The sequence below is a fragment of the Periophthalmus magnuspinnatus genome, chromosome 20 (genome assembly GCF_009829125.3).
Source record: "Periophthalmus magnuspinnatus isolate fPerMag1 chromosome 20, fPerMag1.2.pri, whole genome shotgun sequence".
NCBI lineage: Eukaryota > Metazoa > Chordata > Actinopteri > Gobiiformes > Gobiidae > Periophthalmus > Periophthalmus magnuspinnatus.
This window is the reverse complement of record NC_047145.1, coordinates 20,516,150-20,537,162: the sequence shown is the minus strand read 5'-3', so window position 1 is coordinate 20,537,162 and position 21,013 is coordinate 20,516,150. Positions and strand designations below refer to the sequence as shown.

Genomic DNA, 21,013 nt, shown 5'->3' with positions numbered 1-21,013 from the left:
TAATTTTCTAGAACATCCGTTATCGTTTGTTAGCTGCAGTACTCCGTCTTGATTAGGTTAGATCAGATAGATAAAATTTGGGTGCCACAACAAATGCGCAAAGTGACAAACTGAAGCACGGGCAGGTCAACACACACACAAACACACACACAATGATTTTTCCAGGCAATATTGGCCCTAAAGGTCAAGTCATCAGTCAGAGCACACCATTAGCAAATGATATTTCAGCAATGCTCCATTTGGTTAAGGTAGGAGCGAGATACAAAAATAGGGAGGGCAGATGAGGAAGGAACGAATGGCAAAGAAAATCGAACATATATAGACGTGTGACGGGCTGAATACAAAGCCACACGATGGGAATAAGTAGAAAATTGCAGCGTTGGAGGTAGGGTTTGGCGATGCAGTGATGGAAATGGCATTGTGCTGTTATTCTTGTGGAAATCTGCTATTTTGGCGAAATGGTCTTATTGTGATTCATTTATTCTTTTGTTAAAACGCTCGAATCCAGACCTTTGACCTTCCGATGGCAGTTCTTAACCAATTTAACCCATCGCAGTGAAATGATCGCAGTGGATTTAACCAGTCGCAGGGAAGTATGAACCCTGACAAGAACTAAATGGCTTTGATAAAACGTATATACAAGTTGTCCATAAATGTAATTACAAAGTGATCAGTTATATTAATTTGATGTGTTCTGTTGTACTGTAGTGGTTATACAAGTTTTTAATCACATTGCGTTTTTGTTAGTCAGACGTCCCGTTCATTAAAGAGGCGTAGTTTTGAATGAACCTGAAATCGCCCGGATAGCGACTTTCATGTTTCAAAGAGGAATAGAGCAGAGCTGAGACAGTTAGTCCAGTGCAGCCCCAAGTGCGTTTATTGTTCACCAAAAAAATGTACAAAAAACAAGAAAAAAAGTTTAAAAGAATCAGCATTTGCAGTACCTGTTATACATACAGCCCCCTCTCTCGTAGCCACTGAGATTTCCCCCTCCCTAATTGGCTGAGTCCATTCTGTATCACAGGTAAATCTTTCCCAAATCCAATTCTTTTGTTAAAATTTAGCTCCAATCAACCAGTATAATAATGTATTCAATTACGTTGTTGATTAAAATAGAGCTCTATGTTTTACTTTAATTGTTTTAACAGTGAAAACTAATCACGTTACCCACAAAGCTAAAATATGCGACACCCCTCCTTGTTAACCCCCAGTGGTCTGCCCCGGAACCTTCTTAAGGTGCTTCGGCTCCCCGGGGACTCATTTGGCCGAAACACCAAAGGCAGACAACATGGGTAAGATAAAATTTGCACCGTTCAATTACAATCAATTCAGTGATACACATTTATCGATAAAACATTTTAAACATTTGTGTATGTCCTTTCTTTCTGCGAGCCTCAAAGATGGTAATGGACCGGCTACATTACAGAAGCCCTAAAAAACGTCTGCTCCTCAAGAGAAACTTAATGTGTGTCGTGGGTTTTATGGGGCTGTGTTGACGTCGTGTATGAAGCAAAGATACAGGACATTACTGAATGAAAGCAAAAGATACAGATGCGATTGCAACCAATGATGAGGCTCTGCTACAGCGAAACATGACAAGAAACTGAGTACTTCCTGATGTACTTCCTGATGTACTTCCTGATGTACTTCCTGATGTACTTCCTGATGTACTTCCTGATGTACTTCCTGATGTACTTCCGGCGACTAATGAAGCCCATATAGAGGTGGATTAAATGAGGGAAACCATTGAGTAAAATAGAACAAGTCTGATTAAGATATCTAATCAACTGCCTTTGTGATATGTTTTTTTTTCTTTTTTTTAATTGTTAATATATTTTATGGCACATATGTCAATCTCAGGCACAGGGGCCAAATCTGGTCCACGGTGTAATTATATTTTTCCCGTGAGATCATATCAAATGTGCGGTATAAAGCACATGCACCATTAATACTACAAATCCCAGAATGCTTTGCTAGTGAGCAGTCGAGACCAGCAAGAACCCCTCCTTTTCTGTTGACACTAATTAGCAACCGAGCTACTAGCAAAATGAAATACTAAAGAGAGAAACATCATTTATTTTACCGATTTAAATGAGAAATTAATACTACTGATGTGTTTTATTTCAAGTTTAATGTCTCATATGTTTGTAATATCAAGCTTGAGTTGTTCCAGATTTTGTGTTTAAGCTAAATTTAAGTTTGTTTGCATCTGAAAAGGTTAAACTTTACACATCAGATGCAGTCAATTTTTTTTTTGCTCCATGAATTTGTCTGTTTTTTGACACCTCTGCTTTATGTACACCCTGTATAACAAAGGAATCATGATTATATTTTCAAATTGCATTCAAGGCTCTAAAATTACAATGTTTTACCATCATGTCTCATCATCTACCAATCCCTGGAGGACCTTTTTTCGAGCTTTAATCATGTAGTATTGTGTAACTCCAGCGTTTATCCGTCCACACAGAGCACAGATGGATAATTGTCAGTGTACGTTCTTGATCTTCTCTCAACTCTTCGCGTTTAAACGTTTGCCCTATTTGGTGTCAAACCTCTTGCCACGTGCTCAGTGGTGTTTGCCGTGTTAGCCTCAAACCCCTTTTTGCTAATGAGACATTCACGGAGACAGACATACTACAGATCGCGTTTGACAGGGGGAATCTACTCGCGCTATACTCATATTTTTAGCACTGGCCTAGTATTCTGGCTGTCTTGTTTTCTAAGAGCTTCATTCACTTTTTCTAGGCCTGTCTAATTCTTTGCATCTGTGTCAAATTTTGGGGCATTGATACAAGAGCTAGCGCGCCGTCTTTTAGCCTCGTGGGTATCGCAAGGCTCCGAAAGTTGAGCGTTGTTTTTTTTGTTTTTTTCTTTTTCGTCTGCCTGGCAAGCGCGTTTTTATTAACCTGATTTGCGTGTTCAGAAATAAAAATATGCTAATGCCTGTTACATCATCTAAAGAGATTCCTTGTGCCTCTGGTGGCCTGACTAATGAAGTTTATCTGAGTCAGTGAGAAGAATTTAAATAGCTGCATTAAAATCAGTTGTTAGTAATTGGTTCAATCTGTGACGCGCTGTTTAAAAGGTGTGAGGGTTTTGGGCTGTGCGGTTGGAAGTGGAGGATTAAATACAAGGTTGTGAAGGTCAAGTAAATGCCAGCACTCAAGACGGCACTAAAGAGCAAGTTTGTTGATCACATTAACAACGAGACACTCCACTGTGTTTCCATAGCTAATTTAGGATTTATCTGTGTGTGTGTGTGTGTGTGTGGGGGGGGGGCTTGTAAAATGTGCAAATGCGTTCCCTTGCAAGCTTGCGTTATACAGCGTAGCATCGGTTGGTGTTATTGGTGTCTTCTCCCGTTTAAAGGCCCTCGGTGAACTAAGGATTTCATTGGCCCGTGTGAAAGCCACGGTCAGTCCTTTAGTATTGATTTAAAGGCAGTGATTTATCCGCTTGTCCCGCTAAGTGCATATTTATGTTGTTTTTGCATGTGTGTACTTGTGTTTTCTGGGCCGATAATGACAGATGAGATACGCCCCAGCCTTTCTTTCACGCACACACACACACAGAGGCGCATTCACCGGCTGTCTCAGTGTTTTTACAGCCGGAGCAACGAGCGCCCTGGACTCACATTAACACCTTGATATATCACCGATCTGCAGCTAAGACACAATGGGGAGGAGGGTGACAGCTACAGTGCCCCTGCAGCCAGCTGATACCCTCCAACAAATCCCAAATCAATTTACAGATAAAAAAGCGTAAGCACGTTTTTGTTTTCCTGACGATTTACGCAGCAATATTGAAAGTGTAATAAATTAAATATATTTTACAACTTCACAACTTACTGACTGATAGGGAATTTAACACTTAGGGATTTGCACTTGTCAAACTGTCTGCCTTTTTTGTTTTTTTATCCAATCAGTTAGAAGTTTTTGTTGTTTTGTGCGATTATTCATGTTTATTTCACACATTTAGGAGTCCAATAATACCGCACGATCAGTCATTTTCCACAAAACAACTTGTCGAGTCTTGGATCTAAACGCTCAATCCATAATGTCATATCCACTTAATCAGACTTATTCTGCAAAACGGACCGTGTTATAATTGTTTCCTTCCCATTTACCCTCTGGAAGTTGTATTTGGAGTGATTCGTGCATGTTTGAGCAATCTTTAATCCGTTATTTTCAAGACGACATATTGCAGATCAATCCCCGTTTTCACCTCCACTGGTACTTACGCTTTCTACTTACTTCATTCTCTAATTTTATTTTCCTAACTGGACAAATGAAAAAGAAATTCTGCTAATCTGCAACTATCCATCGGAGGTGCAGACTCTTAGTTGTGATGATGTTTATGACGCCGAAAATGTCACAAAAATCACTATATCAACTTATTGTTCCATATACAGAAGCTGGAATAATATTTTTCGGAGTCAGTACTTATCGTGTGTACATTTTCTTTGCACTACTAGGGAATTTTTGGTTATTTTTTACCTATAGATGTTTGAATAAATCCCTTTTAAGACTCATTACAGACGCAAACTAACGACTAAAGTGTTTCATTCTGCTGTTTATTCATTGCCGCTCATGATTTTTCAACACTACTATTGATTTAAAATGGTTTTGTGGTTTAAATCTGCTCTTGGGCTTTTGCGTCAGTGGCATCAATTAGTTTCAATACTATCATTTATCATCTATATTCTTCAAAATATGTTATCGTGACAGGGCTGAGGTCAGCTCCCATTGGGCATTGCAGTTTTCTAACCCCGTTGATGCCATTTTAGATGAATATTGCGATTTAAAATGTGCAAATTGACATAAAGATCCATGAATGCTGTAGATTATAACACAAACAAAGTACCAACTAGTGACTTTTGACTTTACTACCTGTATTTTTATTCAGTTTCAAGAATTTTGCTCACTTAATCTGCAGCTCCGACTTTGCTTCTTGAACTTTCTGCTTCCTTAACTCTACGCAGTGACTAAACCAAAACGCTTTCGATGTATTTGAGCCTTTTATTGCAGCGATCCTTCTTTAACGTTACTGTTACTGTTTATTCTGGGCATTTAGCCAGTGGCTCTCTGTATAAATGGAAACACTCAGCTTTGCCAAATAATCTGTTTACTGTCTCACATCTTCTCTTTCTCCTTTCTTATCCTCTTTTAACTCTCTCCATCCAACTCTTGTCTACCTCATCCTCAGACCAAACCCAGCGTGTGCACGACCAATCCTTACGTTATGTCCTCTGTCCCCTCTTTCCCTCGCCAGCTCCCTCCTCCCCCGGCGTGGACTCCGCCCCCTTGCAGCGCACGGGAAGCCACGGCAACGCCACCGGAAACTACAGCCGCGGGACCAACAATTACGCCACAGTGGGACCGGGTTACACCTCCAGCGCGAGCAGCGGGGACGTCTACGGGTCCGATCCCTACGTGGCCGACCCCTACCGCACGCTTCAGTACTGCCCCTCTGTGGTGGAATCGCCCTACAGCAAGTCGGGACCCGCTCTCCCGCCCGAGGGGAGCCTGCAGCGCTCGCCTTCTATCGACTCCATCCAGAAAGACCCCAGGTAAGATCAAAGGCTGCGGACGCTAAAGCTCGTACGTATGATAGGTGTAGTCTGTACATTGATGTGTTGCTACGGTTACGGGCTTCACGCGAACGCCATAGGATCAAAAGATGGGCGAGTTCGGGCGCCTGAGATACCGTGCGTTCACATTTTGTTTGGTTATAGCTGAAAGAATCATGAAAGGATGGTCTATTGACTTTTTTTAGGTTTTGATTGGATTTTCAGGCCTTTGATTGAGTTTGTATGACGCTGGAATCACTTTTTCCTGCGGAGATAAAGATATGGCACGACTTTGGTATCTTACAATCATAAAGTATTCACTAAATTCAACTATTTCTAAGTCTTAAACCCCTTTGTGACCTTTTAAAAATACCTCCGGCAATGTACTGGAACAACATACAAATATTACCGTTATGAGTATATTCTTTCTGCAGTTGTCAAAGTCGAACAGTATTTTGTGAGATTCTGAATTAAAGACGCTCTGGAGGGTCCGCCACCTTCTTGTCTCCATGGAGATGTCATTACTTTGCCTATAATGTTCCACAGTATGGCATTGAATTCATCTTTCGTGCATTGATCCGATGACAGGTGTTTTTTAGTGCGCATAACTACTCTGAAAAGAAGAACGTTTACCGTGCTTTGGCTTGGCTCTCCGCAGATCTGACCTGTAACGTGGCTTTGTGGGGTTATCTACTTGTCTCCATGAAGTTTCATAACTGTAATGCCATGCTGCGGAACATCATAGGCCAAACTATAGCATCTTTATGAAGAGAAGCGGCATTATTGTGTATTGTGTACATTATTTTGTTAAAATGTCATTTACTTAAGCATTTGTGTGTACTTGTGGGTACTTGTGGGTATTTACAGTTGAAACCAGACGTTTACATGCACTATATAAAAAAACACTGTGCTTTTCTCACTGTCTGACGTAAAATCAGACTAAACGTTTCCTGTTTTAGGTAAATTCTGATTACTTTAACTAGGATTTCTTTTGACTTTCCCATGGCATTACACAACGAAGCAGTGTGTTTCACGTGTGCCTTCAGATACAGCCTGTGTGTGTCTCTATTTAACCCAAATGTTGTCAATAAACCTCAGAAGCTTCCCAAGACGTGACATCATTATCTAGTTTTCTCTAAATTATTTAAATGCATAGTAATCTTACATAGCAAAAGACAAAATTAAATCTGTCAACTGGACAAATCGCTGTAGGAGTGAAAACGTTTTGCTTCTCGTCCAAGCCGCTTCTTCAGTTTTAGTCAGATTACTGCTGGACACTGCCTTATATCTGTGTGAAAAGATGGTTTAACTACACTGAAACTGTAAACAGCTAAATGACCCTATTCAACCTTTAACGACCCTCCCATTGTTCTCATTGTTTCGGGTCTGAGGATAGAGTTGTAGATCGGTGAGAGATTATGTCTCAGGCCTCCATTCCTGTTTAAGGAAGGATTGTCTTTCCTAACAAAAATAGCTGCTTTAACTCTCCTCAAACTATTTCTTTTCTCTGGCTCAGATCTGAATGTCGCTCTCTTCAAAGGAGTGTTTAGAGGCTTTGAGATGGAGATGCACGACAGACTGGGGTCCTGAGCTGCTCTCACGCCGGTGTTGGTACATCCTCTTATGCATGTACCGACGTCTATAAGAGGATGTACCAACGTTATCGTCTTTTGCTGTGGATCAGACCTGGACAATTGAGGGATTACACAGACATAGTAATCTTACAGTATGAAAAATTGTCTTTATTCTGGCATTTTGCAAATAGAAATATGAATAGAATATCATTTTTGGTAATACTAATTGACCTAAAACAGGAAAAGTTTAGTCTCATTTCATGTCAGACAGTTTTATATAGTGTAAAACTTCTGTATTTTTTTCACAATCACCAGGGACTATAAATAACATTGTTAATTTACGCTCAACCAAACACAAAGTACAGATTGAGTTTGTCTAGTTGTCCCACTGTGTTCTAAAGAGAAACAGAGAGACACTCACTCCCACCCTCATAATGTCACAGTGAGCGTTTAAAGACGTGTCCTACTGGGCTGTGATCACTTCTGTCCTCCTTTCTCTGTAATTAACCAAAGCACAGACTTGACTCATTATTTATATATATTTCTTAGGACTCTTGATGTATTATTCCTTTAATTACATGCAGAAAGGAGCTGCTTGGATCAAGTCTCAGTAGCATCTGTCAGTCACCAGAAAGAACAGCAGCTAAAAGACGTTCTGAAACATCTAAAGAGCGAAGTTTGAATGTTGAAATATGCTTAAATATGTTTAAAATAAGTATAGAGTTCAGTCTTGCAGTTCTTTTGAGGCAAATACTAAAGAGGTCCTCATAAGTCTGACTGACAGGCCGAGAGCAGTGCTGTGGAGTGTTTCCTCGAGGTAGAAGAATAACTAAATGTTGAATTATATGGAGCAAGTACAGCAACATTAACCTCGACTTTACGAATGTGGCACTGGGAGAGTTCACTTGTTTGAAGGCTAGACTGTATATATAAATGGACAGAGCTAACCTGCTAGCTGCCACGTTCCAAAGAGGAAGTGCTCGCGGGCGCGCATCCAGCTCCATCGACTCTGGCTCCAGTTCACTTTACATTGAAAAATTGTCACTGTAACTGCAGCTGTCAGACTCGTTATTTTGGTCTTAAATGTTCGTATTACCCCGCTCTACATGATCCTGGGGTTTTTATTTCACTATTTTGTCCACGATTCAAGATATGAACATGAATAACAGACAAATCAGGCACCTTCTTTCCCCGAGGTCACTCCCGCTAGCGTTAGCAACAGGTTTGATTGACGAATGCTCCCTGTTAAACCAGCGGTGCGGGCAGGGATAAGCGTTACCTTCAACATCCTCGCTCTGGATTGGCTCTTTGGTTGCTATGATACGCGCGGTCAGAATTCCTAATATGCAACTTAGCTCCAGATTCGCCGCCATAACTGCTAGCTTCGATTAGCTTCATTTGACTGGAGCTGAACGCTGTAGGTGACGTCAAACTCACTTAGTCCACTTCTTTATACAGTTTATGGTTCGAAGGCACCTCTTTACACATAATAAAGTTAATAAAGGTCGATATAAGGGGTATTTATAAGCACTATTCCCAAGCACAGATTGGAGACATACTACTATAAAAACCTGTTGTAACATGTGAAAGATGCAGCTTTGATATGAATAAAAACTCACCTGATTCACCCTCGTATTACGGATTCACCATCATATTACGGATTACAGCCACCTGCCTATTGGTGCTCATTACTTTTGACATTTTGAAAGCTACGACTGCAGACGGAAAACACCCTTCAAAACCTGGAGATGATCCTCGTGGTCCAGTCATGACAAATGGGTCAGATTCACTTTTTCCCCTGTTTAACCCAATGACATTAAGGACAAAATGTGCAGTGGCTTGTTACACACAGTGGCGGAATATAATAAAGTAAATGTTTTTAGGTATCTATACTTCTTTACTTAAGTACATTTTACAGTGGATACTATTTACTTTTATTTCTGTACAATTAAGAGTAGGTATCTGTACGTTCTGACTGAAAAGTAAAAGTATTTATTATCGTTTGAGACCTTCTGAAAAGGCTGAGTGTTTAATTTTAACATGTTCAAAATTAGAGCAAACACAGATGTACAAATAAAAACAGCTTGGAAAAAATGACTGTTTCAACACAGATCTTCAAAATCACTACGTTTGCAGCCTTATAAAACCTCAAAATATGTGCGAAATACTTTAACTTTTCACTCTTTTAAGTACATTTTTAAACGGGTACGTCGTTACATTTACTCAAGTCGTTTTTTTTCATGTGATACTTTTACTTTTATTCGAGTTTATGTTGACTAACTGGTGACTATAACTGGCAAAGCTCTTGCAATAACAATTAAATTACTGTGTTTAAATTAACTCATCTGCAAATCCATCATCTAAACGACATGCATGAAACACCATTTACACCAGGCTTGTTTTCAGGGCTTTTATTTTGTAACCCCCTGTTGATTTTAATAAGAACTTGTTTAATTAAAAGCCTTGAAGTTATTCATGAGCAATTAGACTTTCGGAGTAGGGGTCTGATGGAGGAGGCAAGTGCGATATACGTTTGTGCCAATATTAGTGTTAAATATTTCTTACTATATTCATTGGCATGTGTGGATTTGCAGTGTGTTTTAATGGATGGTGTCGTGTGGTCCTCTTGACATATACGCCTACAGATTTGTACACTTTGGTACAACATACTTCACAGTTAATAATAACATATAAATGCATGTGTTTATTGGAATAACAACTGAATTTTTTTGAAGCGAAGTTGTGTAATGTTCTTAAATATTGTGTTAAACATGTGTGAATGAATCAAAACCGTGGACTAAGTGAGCGTTCAGTTCCCGTCAAATGAAGCTAATCGAGGCTAGCAGTTACAGCGGCGAATTCAGAGCCGAGTTCCATATTAGGAATTCCGACTGCGAGTATCATAGCGACCGAAGAGCCAATCAGGAGCGAGGATCTTGAAGGTAACGCCCTTTCCGTCGACACTGCTAGTTTAGCAGAGAGCGGGCGTCACTCAAACCTGTTGCTAACGCTAGTGGAAGCAAACTCAAGGAAAGAGGTGCCTGTTTTGTCTGTTATTAATGTTCATATCTTCATTTTTATTTCCTTATCGTGTCCGCAACTTCAGGATCATGTAGAGCGGGTTAATACGAACATTTTAAGACCAAAATGACGAGTCTGACAGCTGCAGTTACAGAGAGAGGGGGCCACGTTTTTCCAATTGGAGCGGATCGAGCCGGAAGTACGCCTTTGTTCACTTCCTGTTTGGAACGCGGCTGCTAGCAGGTTAGCTATGTGTCGTAACGTCCGGACGGACTCGAGAAACGGTTCAACGGAGTTTATTTAAAATACGAATGTGAAAGATGACTAGCGGAGCAGGTGGCGAAGGGCTGGGTCGGCGGGTGACGCTCTGGCACGGGACAAGATGAGCTGGATCAGAAGCGGCGGTGTAGAGGCACGGGCATTCCAGGGGGTAAGATCTGACAAAAAAAAACAAGAAAGTCCGACTGAGCACGAGAAGCAACATACAAAAAATGAGACTGAGCCGAGGTGACGGTGAGTGTAGAGATCCACGCCTCTTAATACTCCTCAGGTGATGACGTGCAGGTGTGAGGAGGTGGTGCCGGAGTCTCCACCCAGACACTGTGTATTTATACATATAGTCTGATAAAAACACAACTCCAGGTCTGTTTGTGATGAGGAAACAACATTATAACATATAGATCAGAAATTAACGTTAATAATGAGAGCTGTTGACATTATATTTTGAGCATTTGTCTAGTCTACTTGTATATTATTATTATTATTATTATTATTACATTGTTTATATTTATCGGGAGCCATTTCCAATATGGGCCACAACATCTGACGGCTTGTGCTGTCCCAGAATCGCTGCTGCTGCACGTCCTGCCGTTCCCTTCACCACAAGGTTAAATCTGCTCCTACTCAAACTACGCTCTCTCTCTTCTATAGAGTAATTGGATCTAGCCGAACTAACATGAAGTGCTAAATGAGTTAGCAGCTATTAGACGCAAGGAATACTTGAATGAGGTGGGGGAGGAGAGGTGAGAGGGCGGGCGGGCGGGGGTGTGTAGGATCGCTGGAACTGTCAGCAAGCTGTTCAATACCTCCACATTGTGTCTTTGATTGTGTGGCTGTTTTGTTAAAATGAGGGAGCCGTTAGATATTTAGTAGATGCAGTAAAGCTAACGTGGGCATGGTGATACAAAGAAGAAAACTCAATAATGGCTAATGGATGGGAGTAAAGAAGTATTGAGGGGAGATTAGGTGGAGGAGACGGACGGAGGGGGGGAGGGGTGGCGCACTTTGGAAATGGAAGCAAATGAGCAGAGTGGAAAATCAGGTAGGATGAGGAGAGGGATGGAAGATTAAAGGAGTCAACCATGGGAATAATGTAGTGTCGGGGACAGAGGTCAAGATAAGATGGTGGTAAAGGATGGAGCGAAAAGCCTATAGAAATATCACCCTTTAATGTCACTCCACCTTAAGACTAGGCCTGTTACGATAGCACGTTTTGACATATAGATGAAGAAAATATAGACGATAAACGATAATATTGGAACAAATTTATTCCACAAAAACTTTTAAAAACACAAAAATTTAAATCTACAATATTGTTAAAAAAAAATCGTCCATCCATCCATTTTCTTCTGCGTATCCCGGGGGCAGAAGTCTAAGCAGGGACTCCCAGACTTCCCTCACCCCTGACACTTCCTCCAGCTCCTCCAGCAGGACCCCAAGAAGTTCCCAGGCCAGTCAAGAGACATAGTCCCTCCAGCGTGTCCTGGATCTGCCCCGGAGCCTCCTCCTGGTGGGCAGCTGTAATAAATAAACAGCAGAATGAAGCACTTTAGTAGATATTTTGTATGTGTAATGTGTCAGACAAGTTATTATTTCAACCTTTTACAGCTTAAATCTTATCATATTGCCAAAAAATATCCAAAAATCTCCCGGAAGTGCCAATAAACTGTACATACGATAAATATTGACCCCTAAATACTGTATATATTGCTCCAGCTTTCACATATACAATGAAACATCAGAGTCACTCATTGGTTTGGATGACAGAAGTTCACACACGGTTTCTATTTCTTTTTTTTATTTATTTATTTAATGTAAGACAATCATAGCGTCCAGTCATACACAGTGGTGATAAATGGTAATAAGACAAACCAAGACATACTAAGACAGACCAAGACATACCAAGACATAAAAAGATATACAAAGACATATAATGACATACAAAGACAAACCAAAATATACCAAGACAGACCAAGACAAAGACCAAGACAGACCAAGACAGACCAAGACAAAGACCAAGACAGACCAAGACAGACCAAGACAAAGACAAAACCAAGACAGACCAAGACATACCAAAACAAACCAAGACATACCAAGACAGACCAAGACAAACCAAGACATAAAAGATATACAAAGACAAACCAAAATATACCAAGACAAAACCAAGACATATGAAGACAAAACCAAGACAGACCAAAACAAACCAAGACAAACCAAGACAGACCAAGACAGACCAAGACAGACCAAGACAGACCAAGACAGACCAAGACAGACCAAGACAGACCAAGACAGACCAAGACAGACCAAGACAGACCAAGACAGACCAAGACAAAGACCAAGACAGACCAAGACAAAGACAGACCGAGACAGACCGAGACAGACCGAGACAGACCGAGACAGACCGAGACAGACCGAGACAGACCGAGACAGACCGAGACAGACCGAGACAGAGACAAACCAAGCCCTAACATGGTTTGCAGACATAACAGCTATTTACAGTTTAATGTGACAAGTTTGTGTTGTGATGTGTGTGTGAGACGTGTGACGTGTGTGTGACGTGTGTGTGACGTGTGTGACATGTGTGTGTGATATTTCCATGATTTTGTAGGGGGTAAGGTGCAGACAGCAGAGGAGATGCTAGTACTAGTAATTCGTAAGTGAGAAAAGATGATATAGGGAATGTAAATGGGGGAAAAATAAATAAAAGAAGTTAAACAAAAAAAAACAAAACAACTCATAATAATAATATTTTTTCTATTTTATTTCTGTTCAGAATTTTCATACACCTACATATTGTTTTATCATTACATAAAAAAGGATTGAATTTTTTTTTATTGTTTCATATTTTCTTTCATGCCCATAAAAATACAAATAAAAAGAGTTTATTATAAAACTTTGTGACAAAATTAGACCACTGTGTGCCATCAGCAGCCAATGATAAAATATTTTTATTCCTCATCAACCTGGAAGTACCCACCAAACGCAGCGCTCTGATTGGCTACGCTTGGACGGCCCACAACACTTTTCACTTTTCAAGATGAAAAAGGCACACGCCCAGAAATGAATGTGTTTGGATATTAAAAATGTAAATATAGACGACAAACAATAATGAAACTAATTTATGACACTGATATAATAACCAAGAGCAGATTTAAACCACAAAAACTATTCTAAATCTGCAATATTTACCTCTATATACCACTTTTTCACTTTGCCGTATGAAAAAAAGAGTTGGAAAGCAACGCACGAGCCCAAAAATGAATGCGTGTGGATATTTAAAATGTTAAATGCTAGTATTTGTGAGAGTTTCGCGTACGTTTGACCAATTTAAAATACCAGTTCCTCCTTCAAATGTGTAGAAATCAGGCGCTTTAGCTTTAAGAACGAAAAAAAAAAATCTCTCTCCCTCTTTTCTTTTGTGTTGATTCTGCACAAAAATCAAGATAATCCACCATGTCCTCCATATTAAACCACGATACGTATAGAGCTAGTAAAATTGAACCTGATAAGGATGGGCCCATGGCGGCAAAAACAAATAAAACAAGATTGGAGGAAGCAGGCACTAAAAGACATTTGTTTGGGGAATAGGATAGTTTCATTACAAAGCAGGACCACAGAAGAAACAAGCCACTGAGCTATGCAAAACATATGGAGCTTTGTGAGGTAGGACAGTGATAAAACAGGATAAGGTAAAAAAAAAAGGGAGAGAGGTTTGGGACCGAGGGATGAGGGATGAGGGAGCAGTTGTTATTGTTTCAAAGCACGAGGGGCCGAGCCGGGAAAAGAAACAACGCTGTGAAGTGGGGAGCTAGCAGCAACGGTTCACACAAATGAGGATTGGCAGCTTGTGAAAAGTTGTGATCGCAAAAACAAGGCGGCAGGACGGTTTCGGCTGCGGGGGTGTCTCGTCAAACAATCAGAACGGAATATGGACTCAGCGCATTATAAGAATACTAATCATATTCTCTGCGTTTGACTCAAATCAGTGTGATGTTATCGCGTTAGACGTCTTTTCGTACAGAGTCTGGCATTGATTACTTATCTGAAAAGCTTTTGATGAATAGTTATGGTGTTTGGGGTCATCATAAAAAATCCTCTGTCCCTTTCTGTGCAGTATCATGAAAGTTAAAGCTACTCATCTAAAATTTCAAATGAAGGAAATAATAATAATAGTAAAGTTTGTAGTTTCTTTAAAAAGGCTGATATTACACTGTTTTCTGATCTGTTATAATGTTGTTTCCTCATCACAAAACAGACCTGGGGTTGTGTTTTGTTTCATTCACAAACGCTACACATTTAGCTGTTTTTCTCTCAAACAGAAAGTACTCTCTTCCACCTTGTGATGTCATCATGTGGTAATACAGGAAGTGATCCACTCAACTGTGTTTTTAAACTCCACACACCTTTACTAGAATCATTTGGATCATTTCAGCCCTGGAAATGCCAAACTCTACTGAGCTAAAGGTAAAAAACGAGCTGTTAGCATGAAAGCTACCTCTTCATGACATCACAAGGTGGAACAGAGCGTTTTGTGCTTTGGAGATGTAGACAGACTAATAATAAAGGGTTATTCAAATGTCTGAATGAAACAAAACACAACTCCAGGTCTGTTTTTAGGAGGTAACATCATTATAACATGGCTAAAAGTTCACACGAGTCAATTCTGCTTCGTTTAGGATTGTTTATGTTACTACGTGTTCTTATACTCGTTCTAATATCTATCAAGACCATAGAAATTGTCTAAAAAAACATCCTTTTTCATTCGATGTTATACGTTTTTTCAGTATCGACTTGAGTTTCAAATGAGGGTTTCGTTTCAGTAGAAGTTTTAGTAAAGATAAGCGTCTAAGTAACGATTTCTTTGGCAAAATTATAAGCTGAGAATACAGTACGGTTACATTTTATACAGCGCTTTTCCACCTTCAAGTCACTCAAATCCCCGCCAACCTGTGGATCACTGGATCTGACCGGTCTACCACTGATGTCCATGTCGAAATTGGAATTTGAACCGCCAACCTTCGGATCAGTGGACAGACGCTCTACCATCTGAACTACAGTCACCCGCTATTTTCATTCGTCAGAATTTGAGACTGACAGAGCTGTCCCTGTAATAACCCATTGATCTTTAGACAAGTTATTTATTCATGCAGTACTTTTTCATACACCGCTGTTGGATGAGGTCAGCTGTCTTACCCAAGGACACAATCACGGCTAAACCTGTCACTATAATCACTGTATCGACTTATCGTTCAGTATGTGGAAGATGGAACTATATTTTTTGGGGCTCAGGATTCATCGTGAGCACTTTTTCTTCGCAAAAGTGAAAAGATTTGGGGGTGTTTTTGTTGTAATATGATACGATTTGACCTGTGGAGTGAATGTGGATGAATAAGTCTCTTTTTTGGCTAATTATTGCTACATTTTGCTGTGTATTTGTTGCATCTCTTGTCTTTTAATGAACCAGTTTATTTAAAAATGGTTCACTGGGATTACCTTGCATTATTTAAATATTAATCAGTGGCATAAAGTAGTTTCAATATTAAGGTTTATTGACGATATTTCTCTGTAGTGACATAAATCGTGCTTCAAAATGTGTTAGTATGACAGTATGAGTTTCCATCCATAGACTGTATATATAAATGGACATAGCTAACCTGCTAGCCGCCGTGTTCCAAACAGGAAGTGAGCATGGGTGCACTTCCTGTTTGGCTCCAATTCACTTTATGTTAGAAAACTGTGGCTCCTCTCTTTTTTTTTTTTTGCTTTTGTGTCCGTAAATCAAGATATGAACATTAATAACAGACAAATCAGGCGTCTTTCTTCATTTGACCGGAGCCGAACGCTTTGACGTCACACTCCCTTTGTCCACTTCTTTATAAGTGTCGTAATGTCTGACAGGAAGGACCAAAAAGACAGAACTCGGGGAAGATTTAACAGTGTTTATTGACAGAGGTGCAAAGTGCAAAAATTACGGTAGATCAGTCGGTGAGTCGGGAGCGAGGTGTTTGCCGTGGTTCAACGGTAGAGCGAGAGAAGCGGAGACGGGACGGACCGGACCGGTAGAGAAGAGCGGGGATCCGTTGAGAAGCAAAAGTATCCAGTTTAGCAGAGTCAACAAGCGCAAAACGTGAACTGAGCCAAGCAGGGAGTACCACAGAGATACTCGGACGATCTGGCGCGGAGTGTCAGGTCCTGGCTCCTCTTATCCTTCCCAGGTGCAGCCGATTGCGGACGAGCTCCAGGTGTGTGTGGGAGGAGCCAAGATCTCCACCCCAGCTCCAGGCTCAGACACGGGAGGACAAAGTACAAAAAAATGAGCAGGACCGACAGGGACCATGACAATACGGTCCATGGTTCTATCTACTAATCATAACAATCAGTGAAAAACCTACCTACAGACTAAGCGCTTGCCTCATTGTACTGTCCGTCCGTCCGTCTGTGTACTTTTACTACTGTTACCACTATTCTTAAACATGGAAGTGAATATGTTTGACCAACGCAAATAATAAAACCCGTAATCCAGTATTTGCTCTGTTCAAATAAGCACGGACCCTCATAAAAACGCTATCTGCAGATGATTTGATCGGGGATGGCAGGTCATTTTTAGCGCGCGTGGACTCTATTTATAGAAAACTGCGGCGGTCAGGGGTGACTCTAGCGTGGTGTGCTTAGCTATGTGTATGTTTAAGGCCGCGACAGCATTGATATGAGATAAGAGGAGCTAATGCGTTGTCACACGAAGGACAATAGCGTGTCGTGGTGGTGGCGTTAAATAAACACAACGCGTGAATGCGATTACACGCTGATTGCTCTTGTCAGCCGGACACGAGCGGCTGCGGACGTGTACATGGATGTGTGACGGGGAAATGGAAAGCTTGTGCTGTTAGGGGCCAGAGCTCGACACATATGGTTTATGTATGATGCTTGCTATTATGGAAATAAAGTGTTACACCCGGTACGCAGGATGATATTTACTGAGGAGGGTATGCGCTCCCTTCACACTGAGGTTAGACAAATTCTCACCGGTTGTATTCGTTTTACTATTCCGTGCCCAGGGAGTTTTATGCATTAAAGTGAAAATACATTTCCTCAGTGCTTAGTCTTAGTGTCTCTCCGCTCAGTTCAGCTCTGGCCACTGAATAGGTCCCATATCTTGAATTTAACTGTGGTGAGTTTATTTCTCTGGGCTATTCTCCTCCATTCTTTCTTGCATCTTTCACTATAAGCCAGAATTTCTTGCAAATGTCAAGCCAACGTGTACACGATGGTAAATAGTGTGTTTACAATGCAATATATAACTTAAATGCGTAAAGAGGATGTTTACTAGTAACATCAGGAAGAGAAAGTACGGAATGGGATTTCAGCACCAAGGACAGCGACAGGGTTTTGTACCAATGGACAGAAGAGAGAGGAACTTTACAATCGCAATCAAATCATTTATTAGGAACACAACACTGACTAAGTAGATGTTTTGTTGCCTTCAGGACGTTTCTCCAGTATTTTGCAATGACGTGTGATTGGTTTTCTTTTTCTGAATTCAGGGAGAAAGCCAATCAGACACACGCATATCAAAACTAACATGGCTGCTTAGTTGTAGTGACCAACCAGCTTCTCCATTTTTAGAATTTTTTATCTTTATTTACCCAGGGGAACCCAATGAGAGCACTTAGATTGTCTGTGTCATGGGCACCCTGTTTAAAATACAATACAAACACAAAAGCTAACAAATCCATATAAAACATTAAAAACAGGTGCAGATACGGGTATAAAAGTTCATTTCCAGATTATTAAATGAAGATTGTGGCACCAAACTATCCAGTTTTGCATGATCTTGACGTGTTTTCCTTCTGTCACTGAAATAAACAAACCTGACTGCATAATTTATTAGGAACAAAATAATGAGTAAGTAGACGTTTTGTTGCCTTCAGCGTTGCTACAGTATTTTACGAAGCAGTGTAGTGCGTGATTGACAGATGGATTAGCCAATCAGGGACATGCGTGATCTGTTGTTATCAAAAATGAGAGTTTACGAGAAAAAAAAATGAACTCAAACAAGGGGTAGATGACCAATGAGCTCCTCTGTTTCCCCTGTGTCACTGAAATAAACAAACCTGGTTGAGTTTGAGAGAGTTATTCTGTACAGATTATACACAGAGAAGCGTCCCAGGTTAGACATTTTGCACCAGCGCAGTAGGAAAAAAAACAGTGTGACTTTAGCACCAAGGACAGCGGCAGAGTTCTCGAATATTGGCCTCAATGAAACTGAAAATGTCAGAACCACGGAGAGCGCCACGATGTCACAAAGGCTGACCGTGAAAGTCACTCGCAACTTTTTACCGGTGTAAGAGAGAAAACAGAATATGTGCGCTACTCGTTTGTACAGATGTTTTTATACAAGTTTAGCACCAAGGACAGCGACGCTAAGGGTATTGTGGCTTCAGTAAAAACGTGAGGAACGTGACGAGCGCCGCAATACTACACTCTGCATATTGAGAAAAGATGGTAACGTAACAATCACAATCAGGTATTTTACGAGGAAGAAATACCAGGGAGACATTTTGTACCAGTTTATTTGAAAGTACTGGAGACTTCAGCACTTTTACTGTAACGAGAGAGCAGTCGTCAACTTTACCACCATGACATTTTACTATAATAATTACCAAAAAAAATATAAATACTTGTTCATATTAGGGATGGGGCAATAAATCACAGGGGAGTTGACACGGGGGGGACAAATTGGTCTGTTGTCCCGGGGCCCAAAAAAAGTACAAATATATAGTTGTTTAAACATTGAACTTAGTCATAACAATAAAGTTCTAATTTTTAATGCTGATAACCTTTTAAAAATCACCGCAACTTGACTCATCCTCGTGATATTATCATTAATCGCTGTTATTTTGGTCGTCGTAATCGTCCCACGTCGAGTTCATATATCGCCTTATTCAGTTCTTTTGCAGTAGGTGTAGTTGTAGAAGTGTTGTTATAAAAAGCGTCGACAGCAGAAAGGTTAAACCCGGGTGACCCATGGGAGAGCCGCCGAGTGACACTTGGCACAACGCCTCAGTGGAGTGGTACAGAGAGTGACAGGTTTAACGCAAAAGAAAGGAAAAGTAAGATACAGATAGAGCAGAGAGGACACACTCTATTGGCTCTCAGCACGGCCCAGGGGTAATTTCCTCTCCACATGAGAAATGCATGCTGGGATATGGAATCACCTCCAAGGGTGGGTAATGATGCATTGCTAGAACCTTGGCCCTGAGGCACAGCTGTGTGTATGTGCTGGTGTGTGTGTGTGTGTACGGTACTGGAGTGTATGTGCTGGTGTGTATGTCCTTGTGTGCGGGTGTGTATGTACAGGTATGTGTGTGCTGATGTATGGGTGCAGGTGTGTGTATATGCTGGTATGTGTGTTCTGTACTAGTGTATATGTGCTGGTGTGTATGTACTAGTTTGTATGATCTGGTGTGTATCGGCTTGTGTGTGTGCTGGTGTGTATGCGTTGGTGTGTGTGGTGGTGTGTATGTGCTGGTGTGTGTGGTGGTGTATGTGTACTGGTGTGTATGTGCTCGTGTGTATGTGTTGATGTGTACTGGTGTCTATGTGTTGATGTGTATGTGTTGTGTGTATGTGCCGGTGTGTGTACGCTCGTACATGTGCTAGTGTGTGTGTTTGTGTTTTTGCGTGTTATCTCTGCTTGTTCTGGCTACATTACCCATTCTAGTTATTCTCTTTAAGGTGGCCTCTCTGTGTGTGTCTGTGTGTGTCTGTGTGTGTCTGTGTGTGTCTGTGTGTGTCTGTGTGCGTCTGTGTGCGTCTGTGTGCGTCTGTGTGCGTCTGTGTGCGTCTGTGTGTGACCTTGGAGCCAACATCAGCTCGTCTTCTTATTTTGTTTTCTGCTACGTGATCCGCTCTCTGTCTCTAAACTTTATAGACACAAAGGGAAAGAGGAGTGAGGATAAGACGGCAGTTATCCTCTGACACAATATTTACCCTAAACACTCACACAGGAGACGGCTGCTCCCCCAGAACGAGGAGCGAGGAAGGACCCTGCTTTTGTTGTACTGTTTGTGTGTACACTGTGAATCTCATTGTACACAGCGGTAATGATTCTGTCATATTCACTTTGATCCAATCACTTCATTATTGTTTTTATGGTAATTACAGGCAGAGAAATTACTTTGATCAACATCCGTCAACCCAGATACCCACACAGTCACATTAGCTACAATCTGCTCACAAAATATTCGGGGTTTTTTTTCCATGTACTTCTTCAACTACTCAACAAAAGTGTAGCAATAGATATGTTCCATCTTCCCTCTCCCCTTCCGACCGGCTCTGCCCCTTACTCTTCTGACACCAGCTGCATTTGGGAGGGATTATGGGAAATGTCACTGCAGCAGAATTACTGTATATCTCCTCTGCTTCCTACGCACCACTTCACCGCATTTCTTCAGCATTCTGCTAACTCAGACTTGAGACAATATTTTCACCAAATCTAGACAGTTTTATTGGTTCCTCTGTTTGAAATACCGCGCTAATGAACTAACTATCAATTTCAGCCTGGTAGACG

At 40.9% G+C, this 21,013-nt stretch overlaps 1 protein-coding gene across 1 annotated transcript in view; it reads left to right on the top strand.

Moving 5' to 3' along the window:
- Nucleotides 1-21,013, top strand: part of ctnnd2a (catenin (cadherin-associated protein), delta 2a) — a 385,529-nt gene that overhangs the window by 213,652 nt on the left and 150,864 nt on the right. Inside the window, exon 15 of the mRNA XM_033985946.2 lies at nt 5,272-5,569. Coding sequence (XP_033841837.1) covers nt 5,272-5,569 — 298 coding nt within the window. The remainder of the gene's footprint in view (nt 1-5,271; nt 5,570-21,013) is intronic.